General features: G+C 46.7%; 1 protein-coding gene across 4 annotated transcripts in view; it reads left to right on the top strand.

Moving 5' to 3' along the window:
- Nucleotides 1–24,250, top strand: part of UXS1 (UDP-glucuronate decarboxylase 1) — a 92,724-nt gene that overhangs the window by 53,625 nt on the left and 14,849 nt on the right. For all 4 annotated transcript variants that reach the window (XM_039218466.1, XM_039218464.1, XM_039218463.1 and 1 more), the window contains 4 exons: nt 6,057–6,161; nt 9,187–9,246; nt 12,627–12,748; nt 21,786–21,905. In XM_039218466.1, coding sequence (XP_039074397.1) covers nt 6,057–6,161; nt 9,187–9,246; nt 12,627–12,748; nt 21,786–21,905 — 407 coding nt within the window. The remainder of the gene's footprint in view (nt 1–6,056; nt 6,162–9,186; nt 9,247–12,626; nt 12,749–21,785; nt 21,906–24,250) is intronic.

Here is a 24,250-nt window from a genome sequence, read left to right as displayed (position 1 = left end):
GTCTGAATTGAGCCTTACAGGAGATATTTTGGATCCTGCATATGTGAAGGAGATGGAACAGATTAGAAATGTTTGCATCTTCTATTTGATGTCAGAACTTACGAGGGATGTGCTCTCAGGGTACCCTTTGCTCCTGCAGTCTTCGATGCATTGGAGACCTTCCTTCCTTCACTGCATAAGTTGTCACCTCAAGAGTAAAAGCAGTGCTGAATGATTTCTTCTGTGAGATCACAACCAGTACCCTTGATTTGCATGGTCTTTGGGGAGCACGTGGCAGCTGCACCTGCGTGAGCAGAAATCCTGACGTAGCAAGCTCAAGTTCCAGGCACGTGGGAGTGTGCTCTCTGGGGTGGCACTCAGCTCTGAAGGTCTGGCCAGATTTATTCCATGTGGATCTGGCCCACTTCTGTCCTGAGAGAGGCAGTGGGGTGTGATGAGGTGTTTTATAAAGAGGAAATGCAGGGGCGTCTGGGTGGCTCAGTCAGTTAAGTGTCCTGACTCTTGATTTTTGGTTCAGGTAATGATCTTGTGGTTCATGGGAGCGAGCCCTGCACTAGGCTTTGTGCTGAGAGTGTAGAGCCTACTTGGGATTCTCTCTCTCCCTCTTTCTCTGCCCCTCCCCTGCTCATGCTTGCACTCTTCTCTCCCTCTCTCTCTCAAAAATCAGTAAAATAAAAAATAAAAAAAATAATTAGAAATGCAGTGCCTGGATGTGGAGTTAGTGGTCAGCTACCTACATCTGTGTTCTTTTTTTTTTTTTTTTAATGTTTTTTAAATTTATTTCTGAGAGAGAGAGAGAGACAGCCTGAACAGAGGAGGGGCAGAGAGAGAGGGAGACACAGAATCTGAAACAGGCTCCAGACTCTGGGCTAGCTGTCAGCACAGAGCCCAACGCGGGGTTGGAACCCACAAACCGTGAGATCATGACCTGAGCCGAAGTCCGATGCTTAACCGACTGAGCCACCCACGCGCCCCCCCTTACACCTGTGTTCTTGAGCTTTGTAGGGGAGCAGGGACAGACAGGTCCTGTCTGTAAGCTGGAAAGGATAAAACTACCTAAGAATGATGGCATTTTGTGAGACCTGTCTTGTTACCTCACAATTCTCACAGTAAAATCTTTGTTTGCTTTTTATTTTCAGCTGTTTATCAACTCTGCATAACTTGGGGTGGGGGATAAGGTCAGAAAACAATCCCAGGATTTTCCTCTTATTTAGATGGATATCCTTAACAAATTTGCATATTAACAGACTATAAATAATTTTAAAAGGTTTTGTATTTTTTTAGTTTTCTGAAAGAAAGATTGGTCTTTCAAAAGCATGGGTTCTATCTTTAAATTAGTATTTTTCAAATATGGCGTTTAAAGTATTGTCTATGGAATGGGTCAAGAAAATGTGGCTTATATATACAATGGGATACTACATGGTAATGAGAAAGAATGAAATCTGGCCATTTGTAGCAATGTGGATGGAACTCGAGGATGTTATGCTAAGTGAAATAAGTCAGGCAGAGAAGGACAGATACCCTATGTTTTTACTCATATGTGGAACAGGAGAAACTTAACAGAAGAAGGGGAGGGGTAGGGGAAAAATAGTTAAGGAGAGGGAGGGAGGCAAACCATAAGAGACTCTTAAATACTGAGAATAAACTGAGGGTTGATGGAGGTGGGGGAGAGGGGAAAAGGGGTTGATGGGCATGAAGGAGGGCACTTGTGGGGATGAGCACTGGGTGTTATATGGAAACCAACTTGGCAATAAACTATAAAAGAAAAAAATTTATTTTAAAAAGTATCTGTGAAGGTCCAGAGTCCCCCCTCCTGGAGTGTCTGCCCCTGGATGCCAGGGGTCTATGCATCTGTCACTCCGAAGCTTCACCGGGTGACTGATACATAACGGATTGACTGAGAATCTGAATGACTGGCAGTGGCTCGGGAGTCTCATTTTTAGCTCTTATATTCCCAGGGTAGAGAAAGGGAATCGAAAAGTATGGACACAAAAACTATTCATTTTGACTTCAGATTTAGTAAGAGTTATACCCTTTTTCCACTAATGCTCTTTTCATCTGCTTTTACTGCTCATAAATATCTTACTTTGTTTTTTACCATCTGAACCATTTTTCAAGTGTGCTAGCCTGTAGTGTTGTACATATTGTGTTAGGAAAGCTCTTCAGAACTTTTTCACCACGCACTGAACCGTAACACCTCTCCCCCAGCCCCCATAATCACTATTCTACTAAGTTTGATTGATGACTCTAGGGATCACGTGTAAGTGGAATCCTACTTTTTGTGACCAGATTATTTCACTTAGGGGCGATGTCCTCAAAGTACTATGTTGTCAGTATGTGACAGGATTTTTTCAGTTTTAAGGTTGAATAATTTCACTGTGTGCGTGAGTGCGCATGTGCTCACATTATATTTTGCTTATCTGTTTATCTGTCCATGGATGCTTAGGTTGCTTCCCCCGCTTGGCCATTGTGAATGGTGCTGCTATGAACGTGGGTTTGTAAATTTCTCTTTGAGACCCTGCTTTCAATTCTTTTGAGCATATACCCAGAAGTGGGATTCCTGCTCTTATGTTACTTCTATTTTTAAGACTTTGAGGAATCATCACACTGTTTTCCTTAGTGGCTGCACCATTTTCTGTCTCCACCAAAGTGTGCAAGGGTTCCACTCTCCACATTCTCAATAACGCTTGTTATTTTCTGTTTTCTCTCTTTTTCTTTCTTTAAATAGTAGATATCCTAATGGGTGTGAAGTGATACCTGACTGTAGTTTTGCATTTCTGTGGTGATTTGTGATGTTGAACCTCTCTTCATATGGTTGTTGGCCATTTGTATATCATCTTTGGAGAAATTGTCCATTCAAGTGCTTTGCCGTTTTTTGAGTTATTTGATTCTGTTGGTGGTGGTTTGTAGTAGTTCTTTATATGTTCTGGATAGTAAAACCTTATCATATATATAGCTTGTAAATATTTTCTTCCATTCTGTAGTTTGCCTTTTTAGGGTTAATTGTGTCCTTTGATTCCATCAGAAAAATTTTTTAAGTTTGATGTACTCCTATTTTTCTATTTTTGCTTCTTTTAACTTTACTTTTTATGTCCTGTCCAAGAAATCTTTGCCAAATCCAATGTCATGAAGCTTTCGCCCTGTTTTCTCCTAAAGGTTTTATTGTTTTAGGTGTTACATTTAGGTCTTTTGTCCATTTTGAGTTAATTTTTGTACGTAGTGTAAGATAAGGATGCAACTTTATTCTTTTGTATGTAGATTCCCAACTGACAGAGACTGTCCTTTCTTCGTTGAGTGACTTGGTATTCTTATCAAAGGTCACTGAACTATATATACAACGGTTTATTTCTAGACATTGGTCTATATGTCTGTCTTTATGCCAGTAACACACTGCTTTGATTACTGTAGCTTTATACTGTTTTGAAATCAGGAGATGTAAGTCTTCCAACTTTGTTCTTTTTCAAAAATTGTTTTGGCTAGTCAGTGTCATTTGAAGTTCCATGTGAATTGCAGAATTATTTTTTTTCTTCTGCAAAAATCGCTGTTGAGATTTTGATATAGTGTTGCAGAGTATCATTTTTCTAAAAATTAAGACTTCTTTAAGTTTTTATTTATTTTGAGAAAGATAAAGAACAAGCAGAGGAGGGACAGAGAGGGAGGGAGACAGAATCCCAAGCAGGCTCCATACTGTCAGCACAGAGCCCAGTGCAGGGCTTGAACTCATGAACTATGGATCACTTTTATCTTTTGGATCATGACCTGAGCCGAAATCATGAGTTGGATACTTACCTGACTGAGCCACCCAGGCACCCCCAAAATTAAGACTTTTTAAAGCAATCAAGTCAGGACTTTTCTGGAATAGTCTTGGCAAAAAAGAAGCCTCATAAATAAATATCCAGAAGATGGGGCCTACAGTCTTTTACATGTGGTTCTTGCTTCCCTTGAGGGTTGGTCATGGTATCAGAAAAACATATACTTACCAGGTTTTTCCATGAGCCAGCCAGTACCTAGAACCCCTTCCCAAAGATACTACCTTCATAGAACCATCCATAGAAAGCTTCTGCTTTCTCCTAGTCTTGGTGGCTCACATGCACTGAGCCTCCTATGTGTGCTTGGGTTTGAAAGACTGTGATAATTAGGGTGAATTAAGTAGAGACTGAGCTCACAGCCTAGAGATCCTGCTCTTGTGTGGAGGCATCGCTTCTGCCCGTTCTGTGAAGACAAACTGTAATCCAGCTCTCAGCCCTGGGTGGGAGAGTGTTCGGAAATAGCCCCTACCCCTGAAGGCACTGCAGTGACTCCCATGCCGTCCTGGGCACGTCAGATTTTCAGCAGGTTGTGAGTGGATGTCAGTGGGGAGGGTGGGCATTTTTTGAGGGGAGTGGATGTTTTCTGAGAAAGTGATTTGGAGAATTCACCATGGGGACTGTTTTTCCCAGTTTGCCTATTGGCTGGTGGTTTCTGACATCTAGCCACTAATGTGCCTTACCTTAAAGAGCCGTGGTCCCTGGTTAGGAAGAGGGTGGAAGGCCAAGGAGTTCCCTGTAGGCCCTCTTGAATGGGCGCTGGAGAGCCATGTACAAGGAGGATTCATTTTGGCAGCTGTGTTTCAGATCCCCCATTCCTTTGCTCTCTGTGAATGGTGGTGATATTTTCTTTCTCCCAGAGCTGAAGTGGAATGGCACAGTACAGACTTCCTTGTCTGAATGGATGGCTTTCCTATACATGCTACTTCATGGAGAGATATTGCTTCTCAGGGGGCTCTCTCTGTGGCAGGTGCTCCTGACCCTGGAGAGCAAGGGTGGGGATGGTGATTTCCCAGTGAATGCCTATACATGGCAGAGTCATGAGAACCCAGTCATTTCACCATTCATGGCTTTAAAAACACCTCCCAACTACAGCTCTAGTCATGGCAGTACCATATAATGCTCAAAAACCTCTGGGTTTGGATTAAAATAGAACTGGGTTCAAATCCTGGCATTGTCGTTATTTAACTGCTTCACTTACAAGCCTCGTAATCTCTTACGTAAAACAGGAATGATGGTATTTTAGCCTCAAAATTATGGTAATTATTATAATGCTTTATCAGCTGCTTAGTGATTAGTGTCAAAATCTAGGCCCTCATAATGTCTCTTGCTCAGAACTACATGGTCTTCATTATCAGTGCAAATCCAGATTCTATCCCGGTATTTAAAGTCTCACATGCTGTAGCTGTACCAGACGTGTCACAGATCTTTCAGAGCCTCAGCAGAAACTCTTGCCTTGTAGCCTTACCCTTTCCCATCCCTGGTACAGAGCACACCCACTCCCAAGTAGCATGACCGGGAATGAACTCCTCGCCCATCTCTCTGCACAGCCAGGCCCACCTCAAGGCAAGACCCCTCGCCCAGTCTCCTTCATCAGACCAGAAACCCCCAGAGCTGGCGATTTGTCATTGTATCCCCACCCTTGTCCTATGTCCTTCATGAAATAGGCATTCAGTGAGTTATTAATGTTGATTTCCAGTGTATCTTTTTGCTCATGAGCAACTAAGCAGATCCTCAATAAATAATCAGTGAAAAACAGAAACTACCCCCGTCACCTCGGGGTCTGGTTTTATGTACACAAGATACGTGAAAACAAAGCAAAAGATTATCTCCTCCCGTACGTTAATGCTTTTATGTCAGATTGGTTTTACAAATTAAAAACCTTGCTTGCTTTAGATGTTCATGTTTAATTCAGTGTCTGAAAAAATGATCTTCCTCCTGATTTGCATGCTGTATCTGGGACAGATCTCAGAAAACAGTCTACTCTGGAGTCAGATTGACTCTCGTTAGAGAACAGGCCTGGATCACTAGGCCCCCATGTGTTTTTGTTGCAGACAATTAGACTTTCTATTTTTGTTTAAAGTTCTTCTAATTGCAAAAGCAAATTACTTTTTATGAAGAATAAAACAGTAACAACTAGAATTTCAGTGATACAGAAATGCCTGTATCATACAGCCTTATTCTTAGGAGTTCAGAATATTTTTAATGTTTCCCATGGAAATCACATACTTCCATTTTTGTCTCCTTTAGTTGACCAGATATACCACCTGGCCTCTCCAGCCTCCCCTCCAAACTACATGTATAACCCCATCAAGACACTGAAGACCAATACAATTGGGACATTAAACATGCTAGGTAAGTTCTCCTTTCCTTATTTCGTAGCTCTTGTTGGGAATGTTACAGGCAAGCCCAGGCATAGGCCATTAACGTTCTGTTAGAGCTTGATCTGAGTCTTTAGACTCCTCCCTCATCCCTGACATGTGCTCTTGCAGAGTGATTTTATGAGCCATCAGAGTTTGTCACGGGGACACCGCAATCCTCGTAACCAGTCTGCACTGCCTCAGTTGAATCCCCTGGAAGTGGCCACTTGTCACTGTGACTGTGCGTCCTTCCTTCACTTTACCCTGTGATATATGGTGTGTGTGCCTCTGAGCTGGAAGAGGCACTGGCAACTCTGATCCGAGGTTGGGTTGGTGTGAACTGCACACACGGGGCTTTCAGAAATGCTCCTGGGAGGAGCAGAAGACCAGCTGACCTTATGGGGTTGTCCAAACTGAGTGCCTGAGTCTAGACTGAACGGCAGGATTCACCTTGGAAGTGGAAGGTGACGGCATGAGCACCATTAAAGGGGCCATAGGTGCATGTTCACAACATGCCATAGTTTGGCAGCTGTGGATAACACATACCTACGGATGTTCAAAATTAGACGCATCTTAAGTTTGACGCAAGTTTCAAAAACTAGGGGTTTTGATTAGTTGCAAAGTGGGAAGAAGGAACCACTTTTTAAAATGTCAAGTGAAAAATGGATTTCATCATGGTAACATTTAAGACAGCTTCTATAAATGGATTTGGGAAATGCAGCACTAAATTGTTATTTGAGGGAAGCATGGAGACAAGGGACTGAAAGGGAAGCCAGAGACTGGTTTTCAGGCCTCTTAGACTAAACAGTTTGAGGGGTCCAGCTCTGCATGAAGTAAATGATTCATTCTCCTAGTCTAGAAAGGGCATCTGTTCCCTTTGTTACAACCCCTGTCCTGGTCACCAGATAGAACAGGGTCCCTGCTTCCATAGAACTGATTGCTGCTCCCACCCTTCATCACACTCCCTCTGCCGCCCCAGCCACCTCCTCTGTACCCAAGTGAGATACAACAGAGGACAAGCCACCGAACACGTGACGTTTAAGAAGATAGCATCCATTGTGCAGGCACTGTGCCCAGGCACTGTCCTGTTTCAGCTAACGATTGTCCTTAGTCTCTTCTGCCAGGAAACTTGGTGTTTCCTGGAGGAGGTAATACATGAGCCCAGGCACCAGTGACACTGAGGAGGAAGGGAATGCTCCCAAAGGGAGGTGCCAGTGAAGTGCTGTTAAGAGTTCCAGGCAGAGGGGAGTCTTGGGCCATGGGCGAGATTGGACCTAGAAGTCCTGAAGGAATGGTAAACTCCTTTCAGGAATGACAGGACAAAAGCTGAAGGTGGCGCACAGTCACTAGGCTGCGAAGACTCAAGAGAGACTTCATGTTCCAGATGGAGAGAGGTGCTGTCATTAATCGCTTTGCACTTGAGACAGGATGCAGTGAACCCCACCTGGCCCCTTCCTGGTGGGGCCCTTCCCTCTCTGTGGCTCCCCACTTCCCTGGGCCTGTGCTCGGCTTCTTCAAGATGAGACCCCTGTGCCCAGTCCCTGTGTAAACATCCGGTCACTAGAACAGCACAGGTGGGGCTCTGCTGGCTCCCCGCCAATGGGTTCTCATGATGATGGAGATGCTCTGGGTCCCAGGTGTATCCATGTCAGTGTCCTGCTTGTGATATTGTACTCTAGTTTTCGGGGGAATTTGGTAGGGGTACACAGTGTCTCTCTGTGTTGACTTGTATGACTGCATTTGACTCTACAATTACCCCAAAAGTTTATTACAAAAAAAAAACAAAAACAAAAACCCCCGGGGGTCTTTCCTTTTGAAACTGCTACTGTTGCATCTGTGCAGGGATGTGGTACTGTGATCCCCTAGGCAGACTTCCAGGGCCGAAATAGCAGTGAAGGAGACAGACCTGTGGTGTTGGTAGCCTTAGCCTGTACATTCCATATCCTGCTACGTCCCTTTTTGACATGTTTTTGTTCCAGTGCATTGTGGCATTTGCATAGATGATCTCCAGCCCTGTTCTCTTGTTCTTGTGCATCTTCACAGCTCCCTGCTTCCCTCCCCCGGTGCTCCCACACCCCAAGGCCCCACACGCCAGGGCCCTCTGTGTCACCTGGCTGCTTCCAGAAGTGCCCACAGGTTGTGTGTGCACACCCGGCTCCCTCCCCCAGCACTTCACGGACACCTTGCTGGACTCCTGCCCCACCACGTGCATGCATGCAGCGTTGGGTGTGTGGCAGAGGTGGACCTTGGATCTGGTGCCATCGTGGGGGCACCAAAGGCTCCATGGGGTAGTACGTTTGGGAGCCATCGGATTAAGTGAAGGGTGATGGGCCTCTGGCACACAGCTGCCGTGGCCTCTGATGAACATTGGGACTTTGTGAGAGCATCTGGAGACCTTCCATACCTACATGACTACCACAGAACACGATGTTCTAGTCTATTCTCCCTGGAAGGGGTTTATGCGGGAAAGTATTCAGAGCCCCACACGGGAATGTGACAACTTGCTTTGGAGAAGGGGCTATTGCAGCTAAGCCTTGAAAGAGATGGGAGGGCAGGGCAGAGGGGCCCTGCCAGGGGGGCGGCTCGGGCATGGTCAGAATGCCAGGGGGCATGTCGAGGAGGCGGCAGGTGGGCTGCGTCGCAGGGAGGACTGTGGAAGTCCTTGGACATGAGAACAGCCTTGTCTTCTGCCCACTGGTGGTAGCCCCAAGCCCACACCTTACCAAAGTAACAGATTCTCCATTTGGCCCTTCCTGCACCTGCACTTACAAGTGTCCAACTAAATACTGTGCTTCTGAGGCTTCATTTGTGTTTTTCTGTTATGTTTTGTTTTGTTTTGTTTTGTTTTTGGTTCCAACGTAGATGCAATATGAGTGGATGGTGCACAGGACGCAGATGGTCAGATACAATTAATACTAAAAACTTGCATAAACTGGCTACAAAAATGTGCGTGCACTTCTGTAATTACCTTGTTTCCCTGAGGGTGTCAGCTTCTCTGATCATATCTTTGCTTTCTGTAGGGCTGGCAAAACGAGTCGGTGCTCGCCTGCTCCTGGCTTCCACCTCAGAGGTGTATGGAGGTGAGTGGTGAGGTTTCCACTTCGGTGCTGGCTCTGGGCCCACGGGACTGTCTTGGGGGAGGAAGAAATCAAAAATGAGTGCTGGATTCCCCATGTAAGATGGTCCAGCCCGCTCTCCTTGTGCACGAGGCAGTGGAGAGGCCACCCGTCAGCCACCTGTGGTCTGCCCTCTGTGGGACAAACCCCTTCTCCTCCCGCTGCTGAACGCCCTTGGGTGACTGTTTCATGTCACCTTGCCAAGAAGGGCCTGCCGTCTACGAACCCACAGAGAGGCTTTTCCCATTCGGCTCTGAAAGGACCTCAGAAATCATGCAGTAGGGAGTTTCGGTCTGGGTTAGCTGGAGCATTCTTCTTCAGTGTAAGCAGTAGATGCCAAGCCTGACCTGCGGAGAGCTCAGGGGTTGGCCTTGGCTTGCCTGGCAGAGAGAAACGTACTGATTGCCTCACCTGTTGTATAATGACTTCTGGAAGAATCTCAAGTAGGGAGTGCCAGAAAACTCATGAGCCTTTTTGGCCAACCTGTAGCACTTTACCTCCCCTCCAGGCCTCTTAAGCAGGCCTGCATTAGGAGTGGGGTGACGGCTGCAGGTTCAGGTTCTTATGGATTTCTGTTCAGCCCCAAACCAACCGGTGCAGGGTTGTGAAGAACGGCATCGTGGAAGCAATGGAAGCTAGACCCTGATGTGTAACTTATCTACTTCACGTTACTGTTTTGGACAGAGAAAGGAGGAAGTGAAGGGGCAAAATAGGAAGAGATGTTCTTCCTTCCTTCCTTCCTTCCTTCCTTCCTTCCTTCCTTCCTTCCTTCCTTCCTTCCTTCCTTCAACCAAGTGAAAAAAAAAATTCTAGAAAAAGAAAATCTACTAAGTGCAGTTCTGTTCTTTGTAATCCCAATGAAAATGAAATCTTGGCAGTTAAAAGCATCCACCCCCTACCTGTTCCCTTCATTGCTTTTAGAACAGACAGCTGAGTGGATTTGCATTTCGCCTCCCTGTTTTTTTTCCTGTAGCAAGACTTCAAAAGGGGTCATTTTCCCTTTATAGGGCCCTGGATGATTCCCCTCCACTTCCTCTGATGAGCTTTACATATCATAAGAGGAGTGGTGTTGATACAGTCCATAGGGCTGAATCTTTTTTTTTTTTTTAAGTTTATTTATTTTGAGAGAGAGAGCACATGCAAGGGAGGGTCACCGAGAAAGGGAGAGAGAATCCCAAGGAGGTACCACACTGTTAGCACAGAGTCTGATGCAGGGCTTGATTCCATAAATGGTGAGATCATGACCTGAGCTGAGATCAAGAGTCAGACACTTACCCGACTGAGCCACCCAGGCGCTCCTCAAAGGGCTAAATCTTTTTAAATGTCTCAGATATAAAGGTACTCCTCTTATTGGCCCAGAAGGGCACAGTGACATCTTTTCCCTGTGCAGCCTTTTTTCCCCCCTCTCACTTTATTTACTGTTTGCACGTTTGATGACAGCTTGTGTTTTTTAGGGTTCTTAAGTAACATCAGGGTGTTAACTAGTCTGCCCTGATGTTTGAATAGTGTAGTAAACTGACATTTTGTGGAGTAGATGCTTGGTGTGTTAGCCTCACAAAATGCTGAGAAGGGGAGACTAACTGGAAATCAATTTTTACTCTAGACCTTTAGTTTTATAACAAAGTGTGAGCACTTTTGGGGTGCCTGTGTTGCTCAGTCGGTTAAGCATCTGACTTTGGCTTAGGTCGTGATCACATGGTTTGTGGGTTCGAGCCCTGTGTCGGGCTCTGTGCTGACAGCTAGCTCAGAGCCTGGAGCCTGCTTCAGATTCTGTATCTCCCTCTTGCTCTGACACTCCCCTGCTCACGCTGTTTCCCTCAGAAATAAAGAAAAACATTACAAAAATGTTTTTTAAAAACCAAAGTGTGGGCACTTTTTAAACTGGTGTCTTGAACCTTGGGCATCCTGGACACTTCAGCCCAGGGGTGCCTATCAAGGGGCAGATGCATGCGTGTGCCTGGTCCTGTTTATTACCATTTGCCAAATTTATGATGGTCTCTGAGGAGTCTAGCTCGCCTGGCCCTTGTCAGAAATTCCCAGAAAAGGCCTGGTGTCAATCATCTGTTAACATCTGTGTGAAATTAAGTTACTGGTTTTCTTCTCTCAGGGAGCATTTGCCACAAACCTCTTCTCTCATCCCGCAGTAAAAATATGCCCCCTTCTTAAGAGAATTTTAAACCACAGTAGTGGATAGAGAGGTCTGAACCTGCACCTTGATTTGGCCACACTGCAGTGGGAGGCACCTTCTAAAGGGGGCTGGCCTGTCAGTTCGGGCCCATGTGTATTCATGACTCTGTATCCATGAGCTGAAGTCAGATTTTGGCTATAGGATAAGCAAGAGATGAATTTATAACACAGAATTCCTGTACATTGTCCAGGTTTCTTGGCAAAGATTTACACATCTTGTCATATGGCTGTATAAAGTTCCTGGTGTACCATATAAATGAGGTATTCACATTCCCAAAAATACACTTGTATTAAAAAAGAATTTGTTACTAGATTTCTTTAGTCTGTTCCTTTGGCACATCTTAAAATGTGATTGATTTACACACCAGGAAAACAAGAGTTTGGATATAAAAAATGTGTGCTAAAGGCACAAGCATTCATGTGCCTTAGGGATGCTCCATCCTTCCACCTACACAGACCAGGGTACTAATGTTTCATTGAGGCTCTCGCATCTGTTCTAGGGTTGTTGGCACATGGAGAAGTCCTCCTGTTCCACAGAGGTGTTCTTGAAATTATTTCAGTACGTACAGGCTTTATAAATATAAAGTTGAACCATATATCCTTTCACATAGATTGCATTTAATTACAGCTTGTATAATTAAGTGTTAAGAACAATTTACAGGAGGGACGCCTGGGTGGCTCAGTTGGTTAAGCGTCCGACTTCAGCTCAGGTCATGATCTCATGGTTCCTGGGTTCGAGCCCTGTGTCGGGCTCAGACACTCTGACAGCTCAGAGCCTGGAGCCTGTTTTGGATTCTGTGTCTCCCTCTCTCTCTGACCCTCCCCTGTTCATGCTGTCTCTCTCTCTCAGAAATAAATAAAACATTAAAACAAATTTTTTTAATTAAAAAGAACAATTTACAGGAGAGAGAAAGGCTTGCAGTTGAGAGACCTTGGTCTTTTATTTCTTACCCTGTAAAAGCACTGCCCTTAATATGAGAGGGAAGAGTAGCGCTTCCCACTGGACTTAGAGAGTGGACAGTGCAACATTGATTGGGTGTCTGCATTTGTACATGTTGACCCTGGTCTTTCTAGAGAGTCTTTGAATCATAAATATTCACTGTTCATAACGCGTATGAGCTTGATGAGCACATGGTCTCGCTTTCCCGCACTCATAGATCCTGAAGTCCACCCTCAGAGTGAAGATTACTGGGGCCACGTGAATCCAATAGGCCCCCGAGCCTGCTACGACGAAGGGAAGCGCGTTGCCGAGACCATGTGCTATGCCTACATGAAGCAGGTACCAAACTGCATCCTGGGGCTGGGGGGTAGCACGTGGCACGCCTGTCCCATCAAAGGCAAAGTGCCATCCAGGAAAGAAATGGCGTGATTAAGTGGCTGCTGGGGAAGTTTAGTTTCCCACTACTATAAATTAATAGTGTTATCAGCATCTTTTCCTGTGTATGTCCTTTGTGAAAAACTATTTCCTGGAGATACATTCTTTGGTTTGGAATGCTGTTGCATGGCTATGAACGGTACATTTCTTTATTGCCTAACTGCCCACCAGCAGTTAGCAAGTGCTTTTATTTGCCTGAAAGCATCAAATCCGTGAAGTTTATTTTTCTTGTTGTTGTTTACTTTTCTTTTGAGTTATTTAGTAGGTATAAAAATGAATTTGTTATTGCTTTAATTTGAACTTCTTTAGGAATTATTATTTATATTTATTTGCCACTGTTTCCTGCCTTAATTACTCGTTGCTGTGCTGGGAGTTTCTCCCATGGATGGTGTCACGGGGCAGATCTGCTCACCATGTGCTGGAGCCCAAAGAGCTGCAGACTGAGAGGTGGAAGGCCTGGGCTCCCACTCCGGCTCTGCCTCCAGGCAAGACCCCAGGCTAGTCTGTCCTTTCCTTGGTCACTGTCCCTGAGCTTCAGCCAGCTTTCTGAAGTCTTCCCAGACATGCCCCCTAGTAGAGGGAGGGATATGGGCATCACTCATTGTGGACTGTAGCCACAAGTATGGCCCATACTCCCAGGACTCAAGTGGCTGTCCCTGGGAGCAGCAGGCGAGCTCAGATGGCCATGCACTTTGCACAAGGGGAGATGTGTGTCACCGTGCCTGGTGCTGAGTGTCCATGATATCTTTTTTTTTTTTTTCAGAGGAGAGTTGTCAGGAAGTTTTTTATCCTCATATTTTTCATGAAATACCATCATTAAAGACCCATAAAATAACCTCTGCCGATGTAGGTATTCTCTTTTTTTCTTAGCGAGAAGCAAAACTAATTGCTTTCTAAGCTACTTTGGGCAATCGGCTTGTATTATCTATTTATTTTAAGAAACATTAATCAGTGGGCGCTGGGGTGGCTCAGTCTTCAGAAGCGTCAGACTTTGGCTCAGATTATGATCTCACAGTTTGTGAGCTCAAGCCCTACATTGGGCTCTGTGCTATTAGATCCTCTGTCCCTCTCTCTGCCCCTCCTCTGCTCATGCTTGCTCTCTCACTCTCTCTCTCAAAAATAAACATACATTTTTTTTAAAAAGATTTTTTAAAAAAGAAGCAATCAGAGAAAGGGCATAACTTTCTCCTTCTTGAGTCCAGAATACCTTGACCCCACAATTTAAGATGGTCTCAATATCTCGATATGTTGGTACTTGAGAAAATTAACCTGCATTCTTGAGGAGTGTGTATTGCATTTTATTGCATAAGGAGTTTGAAGACTTGTGTTTCTCAACTGTTTTCTTTTGCTTTCATTCTTATGGTGTTTCTTAGTGAATTTTTATATAGGTTAAAGCTGGTGGGCAAATAGGACATTTTAATTGAACTCCTGGTTTTTATTAAATGAGTCTAATGAGTCTATAGGGAATTGCTGTTTCCCCAAGGTATGAGCTCCTGCTAATTGTAATAGTAATAATATAGCCAGCATTTATTGAGCACCAACTGTATGCCAGGAACTGTGATGCACACCCTCATACCAGTCAGGGTTCTCATTTCAAACACAAACTACCATTGCATCCATGCATGTCATCCGGGGCATGGGCTCAGGAAAGTAGCATCTAGATAAATCTGGATCTGTCAGCATTTACATTTCTGCTCACAGAGGTCTTGAGAGGCTAACGGACAGGTAGCCTTGCCCTGAAAACTGTAAACTCATGTTCCCATTAGAAGCCCCTTGTGTGCCTAAGTGTCCCTGATAAGAGCAAGAAGGTGTCCCTGCATTGCAGGGGCTGTCTTGGTGAAGGACAGTCCCTCACTTGAATGATGCCTCTACTGTGGAATGTCTGGAATGTGCTTCACACTCCTGAGGCCTCAGCAGGTGAATATTGTATGGATGAGTCACATCCATGGTCAAGTTAATCATGTGCTTCTCAATGGGACACCAAGGGGCTCTACCTGTGGGAACAGTGTGTGGATTACTTTCGTGTTCTGTTACTAGGTTTGAGAATGCCCTGTAGAAGGAAGGCTCTGTGCTTTTGAGAAGCTTGAGTTCTAGGCCAACAGCACCTAGTAGTCTGTAGATTTGCCCAGACTCCTTTGGACTACAGTGTCCATCACATTATTGAGCACACCTGTCCAAGGTCTTGTGTCTGGATGAGTGTTAGGGTCACTGTCATCTGGAAATAGCACATGCCTCTTGTGGCAAGTTGGGACTCATAAGCAGACGTGATGCAACTGCCGTCCTCTGTCACACTGCTCCTGCTCCTGTGGGGTGGCAATTATGTCAGGGAGTAGCCATGTCTCTGGGTGGCAAGGTCATGTGTGGTTCTGCCGGCCGCAGCAGACAAGTGGAGGTCATGCCTCTTGATGTGTGGACAGCATAGCCAAGGGCCTTGGGCTGGGGCGGAGGTCACTGGCCTTCCCCGAGTTTGGAGGGGTCTGTGAAGAAGGCACAACATGGGCTTCCCACCATCACCCCTCTACTATATGCCTTACAGATAACTCTGTTCCCTTGCAGAGAGAGCCTGGGCCCATGACTGGGCCCCCTTGGGATTCTCTCTCCCTTCTTAGTTGGAATCCTTGTTGAGGAGGAGGAGAGGAACATGGGAGCATTTCCTGCCGTTGAGAAGTGTTTTGTGTTCCTGCTCTGGCAGGAGGCAGGGCCAGGAATAAAAAATGAGAAAACACAGATGAGCAGGAAGGAAGAAACATTGTTACCTGAAATCCCATCCATAGATAAAAATAAGGACAAAACAAATAAAATAAACACCACCCTGTGAAGACTGTGAAGGATGTAAACATTTAAGACCTTAGTAAAAATTTTTGACTTGGCATTATTATATTAGCTGCCAGAGAGAGTAGGTCGGACACTTCCTGTCCATTTTGGGTTGGCCCCTCCTGGTATGGCTTGGTCTGCGACAAATCAGGCCATCTTTGGGGTTCCCGCTCCCAAGTGACTGATTTTCAGAACTCTGACCTTGCTGCTGCTTGTGCTTCCTTAGTAGATATAGCTCTTGTGGACACTGAGTGCTCAGCACAGTACCCCACTGTCTGGAGGTGCTGCCCAGCCGGCCTGTACTGGGTGGTGCAGAGGAGCCGGACCCCGGGGGCTTTGAGGACCTGTGGTGTGCTGGCCTCTGTTAGGGCTTAGCCTGTAGGGCATAGTCTGTTTAATCTCCTGTCAATCCCATGACACCTTTGAGGTAGGGGTGGGTAGCCCATTTTGCAGATGGGAAGGGAGGGCTATAAAACTTGTTCTTAGCTCCCCAGCATGTAAGCCCAGTCTGAACCCACACTAGTGGCAGCTCATGCTCCTTGGCCCTTGCCTGGTGGTCCTTGTGGGGCACTGCAGTTGAAGAAGCGTGGCCGAGCGAGAGAAGGTGCAGCTCCCAGTCCGAGGGCGTCGGTGCTCCTCTGAAACACACAGCCAGTGGGGACACCCAGGCTGACAGCCCACGCGGCATTGCTCTGGAATTCCCAGCCGCTCCGTAGCAGTGAGGTTAGCCAATAAGGAGCTGTGTTGTGACATTGCCAGTGTGTAGTTCTAAATATTCAGCCTTTCAAGATAGCAAGATAGATTCAAAACTTTAGGTGTACGATTTATGCTGTCTGCCTGGAAACAAAGGAAAAAAGAATGAGAGAGAAGGATAACCATCATCCTTTGGTATATTTTTACTTAGTTATTTTAATAACTTAAACTCTTACGTGTTTTTTTCATGACACATCTCTTAAGTGTCATTTGTCACTTCTTTACTTAGTTATTTTAATAACTTAAACTCTTATGTGTTTTTTTCATGACACATCTCTTAAGTGTCATTTGTCACTTCATTGTGAAGACCCCATATGGTATGTGGTTGTATCTTACTCTAAATCCAATAGATACGGATGGAGAACATAATCAAGATGAAAAAAGGCATGAATAATCCTTGTCTAAAGATTTTAGAGATCTTTCTCTAAAGATCTAAAGGAAGATTTTCCCTTTTCCAAAAGAGTCCCAGAATCCTGAGTTTGTTTTCATGTATGGAAATATGCTAACGTATTCTAAATACAGCCTGACTTCCCAGAAAAATCTGTTGCATGTATACTTTTCAGGGCACATCCTTTACAGAAAGAGAAGCTCCCAAGAGTCTTCTTCCAGGGGGTGGAATGAGATGGATTGTCGCCTTTACAAAAACATGTGAAAGGCAAACATAGCATTCAGGGTTGGTTTTGCAGGGAGCCGTTACAGAGGCCGTGAGCACCCCGAGTGCCCTGCCCGGGAGCCACACACAGCATCTCGGCATCATGCCAGGTGCCAGAGCCTTGACCTGTGTCCGTGACCATCTGGGCTTTGTCTCAGTTTATTCTGTTACATTACCAAGGTGTGTCCTTGGGTAGCAGAAAAGCTGGAGAGAGGTTACTTTTGGGGTCTGGGAATGCTCAAATATTTTCCCATATAAATTTATGGTAACAGCTTCCTTGTTTTATGTCATTCCAGCTTATGAAGGGTTTCATAGGAACGCTCTACTTTCGGCTCCAAGGGGAAACCTGTCCTTTGAACTTGTCAGGGTGGAATTAAGGTGCGCTTTCTTTGTGCACTTGGACGCAGCAGTTTTATAAATATGGGGACTTTTTAATGTGGGGACTTGTCCGCTCGCTGTGGTCAGTGCATTTGAGCGCACGGCCCCACATGAATCTGACTCTCTGGGGTCTGTGGCCCACCCACGGGGCTGGGTCTGCAAAACAAGCCACCATTCATAAAACCATAGATTGGCTGAGCAGAAAGACTGAAAACTCAGAAATCTTCTAGTCCAGTGGCCTTTAGGGTTTTATTTTCTGACATTAATTTAAAAAATTAAATGGTATGTATATTTTAGTTTGAAAAACATGTATTCAGCAAGTGGCTTATGAGTCAAATGTTTGAAGGTAGTATTCACCCCGTAGGGGTCAGGACCCATGGCCTGGACTTGCCCAGTACTGGCCTTGGCTTGTCTCCTGACTCCGCGGCTCACTCGCTGGGCGCCTAGCCCTCCACACCCGCCTGTCCCACCTGAAAACTGGCAGAGTAGTCCTTACCCCTCCTGGCTTCACCGTGTGCTACACCGTGAACACTCTGAACTGATCATTAAGAACAAAGTAGGGCTGTTGAGGGTGGTTGCCAGGCAGACACATAGCTGCCACCCCTGACCTTGTGTGGCCTCCTCCCTCTGCCACAACTGACAGCGAATTGGAACTTTTTAGCACTAGGGAGAACCCTGCTCAGCACGACTGCCCTGTGTTCTGTAACAGCCTCCATCCTCTGCCCAAGAAGGAAGCAGAGCCCCTCAAGATGCATTTAGGAGAGGCCGTAGGGGAATTACCTAGGTCAGTGTTCAGGGCCTCATTGTCCTATTGCTTTTGGGACGTGTGTGCACTCCTCCTAGGGGCATGAGGAGGATTATGGAAGCATCACAGATCCAGGCCCATCGTACCCGAGAGCACGTCTTATTTCTTCGGTCCCCATCCCTGCCTTCAGTACGTCCTTCCCAGCAGGCTGTCTGCACCACGGAGCAGGTGGCAGATGGTCAGCTCTGGTTAGCACCTGCTCTCCTGAAGCAGGGCTTCTGTGTTCGTCCTCCGGCGCCTGCCGTCGGCAAGGACAGTGACTGATCCTGCTGCGTTGTTCAGTAGCTGGTGACAGTAGTTGCCAAGGAATGATTGCATTTTACAAGAGAGCTTTTGAGGGAGAGCTTATTGACTCCCTGCTGGCAGCATTTCTGTCCTCAGGAGATAGTTGGGGAGGGAAAATCTTTGTTGCTTCACTATATCTCTTGGGTTACCACTGACTGATCAGTCAGGCCTGCCTAAGCTCCTGACCCCTCTTGGGCCCTAGAAGTAGGGGAAGACCCCTGATGCCAGCTTACCATCTGGGGTTGTATATTATTGCAGCCAGGCCATGCTCACTCGGGCGGTGCCCTGAGCATTGTCTTCTCTTTAAGTTTCTACTGGTTTTGTGTTGCTGTGACTCAGACTTGGAGGAGTCACCCTGATGCTTGATAAAAACTTCCTGATGCTTGGGGTCATAAGTGAATGACTCCGATCCCCACCCAGGACAAAACCACGGACACAGTGAAACCCAGCCATTCTTAAAGACTCGGCACTGCCTTTTCCAGACCACTGTTGTGTGTGCGTGTGCAGAGACCCTGCAACACGCCATGGCAGGAAGTCATGCACCAGCACAGTAGTCGCCACGACCCTGTCCTTGGGTGTGCATGCATTTGCTCACTGGTCCTCCGGAGGGGGTCTGCCCGAAGAGGCATCACACCCTGGTAGGCACCTTCTGGGGTTTCATCCAGGGAATTAGGCTTTGTGTCAGACACTGGCCCTTTGCTCAGGTCTGAGATGGGGAATAATTATACCTTCCTCCAAGGTGTGTATGTGTCCACCCACCAGGCTGCCACCGTAAGCAGCCATGGAAGTATCTGTTGACTGTCCACCCTCCCACTCAGAGGCTCCACAGGATCACGGGGGATGAGGGCTGCGGGACTGTGCGTGCAGAGTGGGGGTGGCCTTTGTGTCCTGATGAGGCAGTATGCAAACTCCAGAGCCACTGCACAAGAGGAGAGCAGGTCTTAAGTTGTGTGAGCCTGGGGTTTATGTTGATTTCATTTGAAAGCTGTTTGTTTCGTGTCTGAGAGCTGGAATTCTCGGAAAGGCGAGGTGGCTATCCTGGCAACCACACCTATCCAGAAGCATTGTGCTTTAGCACCTAAGTTTATGATCCAAATGGGGAAACCAAAACAAACAGGCTCCTTTACATCCTGGCCAGTCATGTCTGTAAGGACACAGCTTTTATAAGGCCTTGTTGTGGAAGGTGGTTCCCGAGCATAAAGACCAGAGGACAAAAGCATCTGATTTGTTGCAAACCTTACATAGCCCATTGAGCTTCCCCCTGCTGGGCACATGGGTTTGACTCTTTTAAATTTGCTGAGTTTTTCCAGTCTTTTCCTAGAATAACATGATATCCATCCACTTCTGATTCTTTCCTCATCTTAACATTAAATGCAAGTGGATACTTTCGGAGTTCTTTTCTACTGAGATCAACATCTCTGCTTCTTTCTCCCCCTTACCTCATTTTGGAATTATTCTCTGGTTAGTTCAGTGAGGAAAGAATTGATTTGTTCCTGGACCTAGAATTATAGCTCATAGCTCATACCTTTATCCTAAAGCTCTGAGTACCTCATGTGAGCATTATATTTTGCTGGGAGGTTTGCAAAAAGGTAGACTTCTGGTTTCTAGAGGTGAGCTGTGTGCTGGGTCTGTGCTTCCCAACAGTTTCGAATCTTGGTGCAAATAAAACTGCTAATGTTTGTCTAGCAGCTGGGACAGAGATGAGGCTGCTGTGAGCAGAGGTGGCCAGCCAGGTGGCTCCAGCCACTGGGAGGTCACATGGGCCCTTGGGACACTGCAGCTCATCACCTCTCACTCATTCCAGTTGTGGTGAAGTCTGTGCTTAATCAGTGCCATGGGCGGAGGGTCCATTGGCTCCCAGCCTGTGCTAGATCTGAGGCAGTAGAATTAGAAAAGATAAGAGCTTTCTGGTCAAGTCAACAGAGTAGCAACTACTGCTTTGGGCTGCCAGGCCCATGCCAAGGGTTATATAGGGATCGGCTTCCCTTTCATGATTCCCCTGTGAGGTACCTAATGTTTCTCTCCCAGGTATGGTGCGGCTCAGTGAGAGTATGTGGAGCTGGAGGGCACACGGGCCTCTGAGCCTCCCACTGCCATCCTGCCTGCCCTCAGACGCCCAGGAAATACGTGTCTGTCGTTTAATGGGTGAAACAAATTAGAGACACAGACTCTGTGAAAGCCCACTAATTCAGGGTGTAATAAAGACATTTGACCTTTTTTGAGAGAGAGAGAGAGAGAGAGTACACATGAGCACAGGGGAGGGGTAGAGGGAGAATCTCAAGCAGGCTGTATGCCCAGCACAGAGCCTGACATGGGGCTTGACCTTCTAACCATGAGATCACAACCTGAGCAGAAATCAGGCGTCAGATGTTTAAATAGCGGAGCCCCTCAGGTGCCCCAAAACACTTAACTTTTTGATTCATGAAAAAATAGCCTGTGAAGTTAAGAACTGCATGAGATAGTTTATAGAAGCCTTTTGGGGATTAAAAAATATACTTTTCTGATTACAGATTTGAAAATATACTTTTCTTGATTAAAAAAGTAATACATATTTATTGGAACAAAAATAGAAAGATTTAAAAAGCAGAGAAGAAAATGAGCACCTGTAATCCGACCATATAAAGATAGACATTCTAAATAATTTTGGCATGTATCTTTCCAGATCTTTTAGCTACTAGCATATAGGGCATGCAGGATTATCTTTAGGTTTTCACCAAAACAGGTTAGATTTCCAGTGGAACAGATTGGGAGTGTAAGACAGTGTCGCTCTTTAAAAGAATACCTGCATGTCCCTCCTTTTCCAGGATAAAGTATTTGCTTGTTTTTCTTCAAATCAGCTATTAAACATTCACTGACATTTAAATCACTATTGACGGATAAACCTGCAGGAAATACTATGTGATGAAGATTATAAAGGACTATGCATAGCATGGTCCTATTTGGGAGATAGATATTCATTTGCTGGGAAAAATTTTTTTCTCCAAACATGTTTACCCCTTGTACTGTTTAGCCACCTTGCAGGTTTTCTGCCAGAGGGTTGATGCCGGTGGCCTGGTGGTGGGATCGGGGACACATTTGGATTTGGTGTAACTGTGTCCAGTTTTCAGATTTGTTAGTAAATGCATTATGTAGACAGAACCAGAAAGCCACTCTCATCTGGGAGCAAAAAGCCAGACATTTTCAGACTTGCTGTATGGGCCAGGCCCCAGAAACACGAAGTGAACTGCATCTCCCTTCCTCTTCTGCTATTCCAGGAAGGTGTTGAAGTGCGAGTGGCCAGGATCTTCAACACCTTTGGGCCACGCATGCACATGAATGACGGCCGGGTCGTCAGCAACTTCATCCTGCAGGCGCTGCAGGGCGAGCCGCTTACGGTACGTGCGGACCTGGGGTGGGAGCAGAAAGAGTTGACAGTGTGCCAGCAAGGGACAAAGGAGCATTGCCTCTTGGCTCAGGGAGTAACTTTCCTGAAGTTGTCCCTTTGCGTGGGCACATCCTGCTGCCCTTAGTGACAAGGAGGGAAGGCATGGGGCTAGAACCCAGAGCAGCAGAACTCGATGGGCTTGCTCCCCAGGCACACTGATAGTCTAGTGCGCAGGCTGCAGCCTGGTCCAAGCTGCTCGGGCCCTGGGGCGTGTCTGACCACACCAGCCTGCCAGCAACCACCTTTCTGGACATTCTCCTGGCCTGCCAGCTGTAGCCAGGGCCATGTGTGTCCTCAGTAACCCTCAGGTTGCTGAGAAGTGAGGTGTGTGGGGTGAGTCTTGGCAGTTTTCATGGTGACACCCAGAAGAACGCCCTCTGCTGGTTGCACTCAAACTGGGAGGCTCTGGGACCTCAGTGGTCCCACTTGTGGTTCAAGTGTGCGGTACAGGTGAGCACCAGCCACCTGTGCTCTCAGATACCTGGGGCGTCAGGGTGGGTGGCTCATCCCTACCACCCCGTTGCCTACATGGGAAGGAGTGGCTCTCGCCTGCCCTTTGAGGGGCTTGCTGATTCAGTTGGGTTGGTTTTCTTTGGTTTTGCTCAATCCTTGGTACTCTTTTCCTCTCCTCTTCCTGCCCCACTGCCCTCCTTCCTCCTTCATCACCTCTCCTCCTCTCCCCCCTTCTCTTCCTCCGCTTCTCCTCCTGTCTGCCTCACGTCTTTGCTCTTCCAGCTCTGTAGCCTCTGCATCCTTTCAGGCTGAGTGTTTGGTGGGCATCCAGGGTAGGTAAGGGTCTGGTTCCTTTGAAAAGTGCAGGATGGTTTGCTTATCGGCTGAGTGGATTCCTGGGGGAATGTTACAGCTCTGTGTACATATGTATCCATCCATCTTTCTGTCTCTCAATAGAGTAAGTTTACCGTTTCCTGTTCAGTGATGTTTGCCTCCATTAACTCACTCAGTGTTCACGACAGATGTGTGAGGCACAGGTTCTGTTAGCCCATTGTCCAGATGGGGAGACCAGAGGGTGGAGGTTACAGGAATTGCCCAAGTTTACTGTCAGCCAGACAGTGGCTGATGGTGTCTGGGCCGGAGCCTCTGCTCTCGATCGCTGTTCTCCATGATGCTCCTGTTTCTTCTTGGATAGGTTGGCTACGCTGCTGCCGACTCAGAACAAAACGCTGAGCCTGTTACAAAATGGTGTGCCCCCCGGCCCAGAGCAAGATACATGTTATAAGTGACTTTTGCTGCATACGTGCCCAGGAGAGGAGAATCCAAACCCTATCTCAGGCACCACATGCCTGCTCTCCCCTCCCACTCACCTGCTGTTGGCTCCAAGCCTCGGTGCCTGCAGAGGGCCACACGGTGGACACGCTGGTCCTCTCCTTAACTCCACATGTTGCTCCACTGGCACAGCCTGGTGGTCTTGCCCTAAGGAGATTCAGAATCCAGGCCCGTCCACCTCTGCTCCCACTGCCCCTTGTCCTCCTTGCCACACACCAGTTTATTGCCCCAGCCTTCCAGCCACTCATTCTCCCTGCCGGGGGCTCCCCACCCAGCAGGCAGGGGAGCTTTAAAGATAAATAGGAGCTCAGAGGCTTTCATCTGCTGAGAGCGTGGTTCACAGGCCTCCCTGTACACCCCAGCTTTTTGCCCCCGCTGCTCTGCAATCTCAGTGCGTTGCTTCTACCTTTCTAGGGAGCATGTTCCTTCCAGGCATCTTCCTGTTCAGTCATCCGCTCATTAGGGGAGCTCTGGACCATTCTATACGTAATGACACCAACCTGCCACCTCATAATTATGCTTTCTGTAGGTTTCCTTGCACTTAATCACTGACTGAAATATTGTTTTTCCAGCCCCCAATCCCCTCTTGAGTGTAGTCTCTCGAATCAGGAACAAGTTTCATTCATGGCTGTGTGCCCAGCTCCCAGAAGAGTGCCTGGCGCCCAGGCGGCGTGTGATGAGTGCTGGTCGAGCTGACGACTGGGTTTACAGTGGCTCTTGCCTTTGTGATGAGCACAAGGGCTCTGGGCTTTGTTCTGGAAGCCATGGTCATTGTGTTACTGCAATGCAAAGCTGCCCTCTCATCCGTGTTCCCCTTGTGCCTGCTGTTTGGGTCCTGCACGGGGGCCCCTCAGTCCAGCTGCTTGGTTGAGAATTCCTCACCGTCAGGGACACTCCTGGAGCCTTGTTAGCCACTGCCCTCCCTGACTCTCGTCACACCCGAGATCAGAGCTGCTTTGTTGAGCAAACTCTTAAAAGCCTTCTGAGAAACAGCTTCTTGACTGACTGGCT

This window comes from Hyaena hyaena, unplaced genomic scaffold (genome assembly GCF_003009895.1).
Source record: "Hyaena hyaena isolate Hyena2069 unplaced genomic scaffold, ASM300989v1 scaffold_767, whole genome shotgun sequence".
NCBI lineage: Eukaryota > Metazoa > Chordata > Mammalia > Carnivora > Hyaenidae > Hyaena > Hyaena hyaena.
The sequence above is the reverse complement of the archived record's forward strand: the minus strand, read 5'-3'. Positions and strand labels throughout refer to the sequence as shown.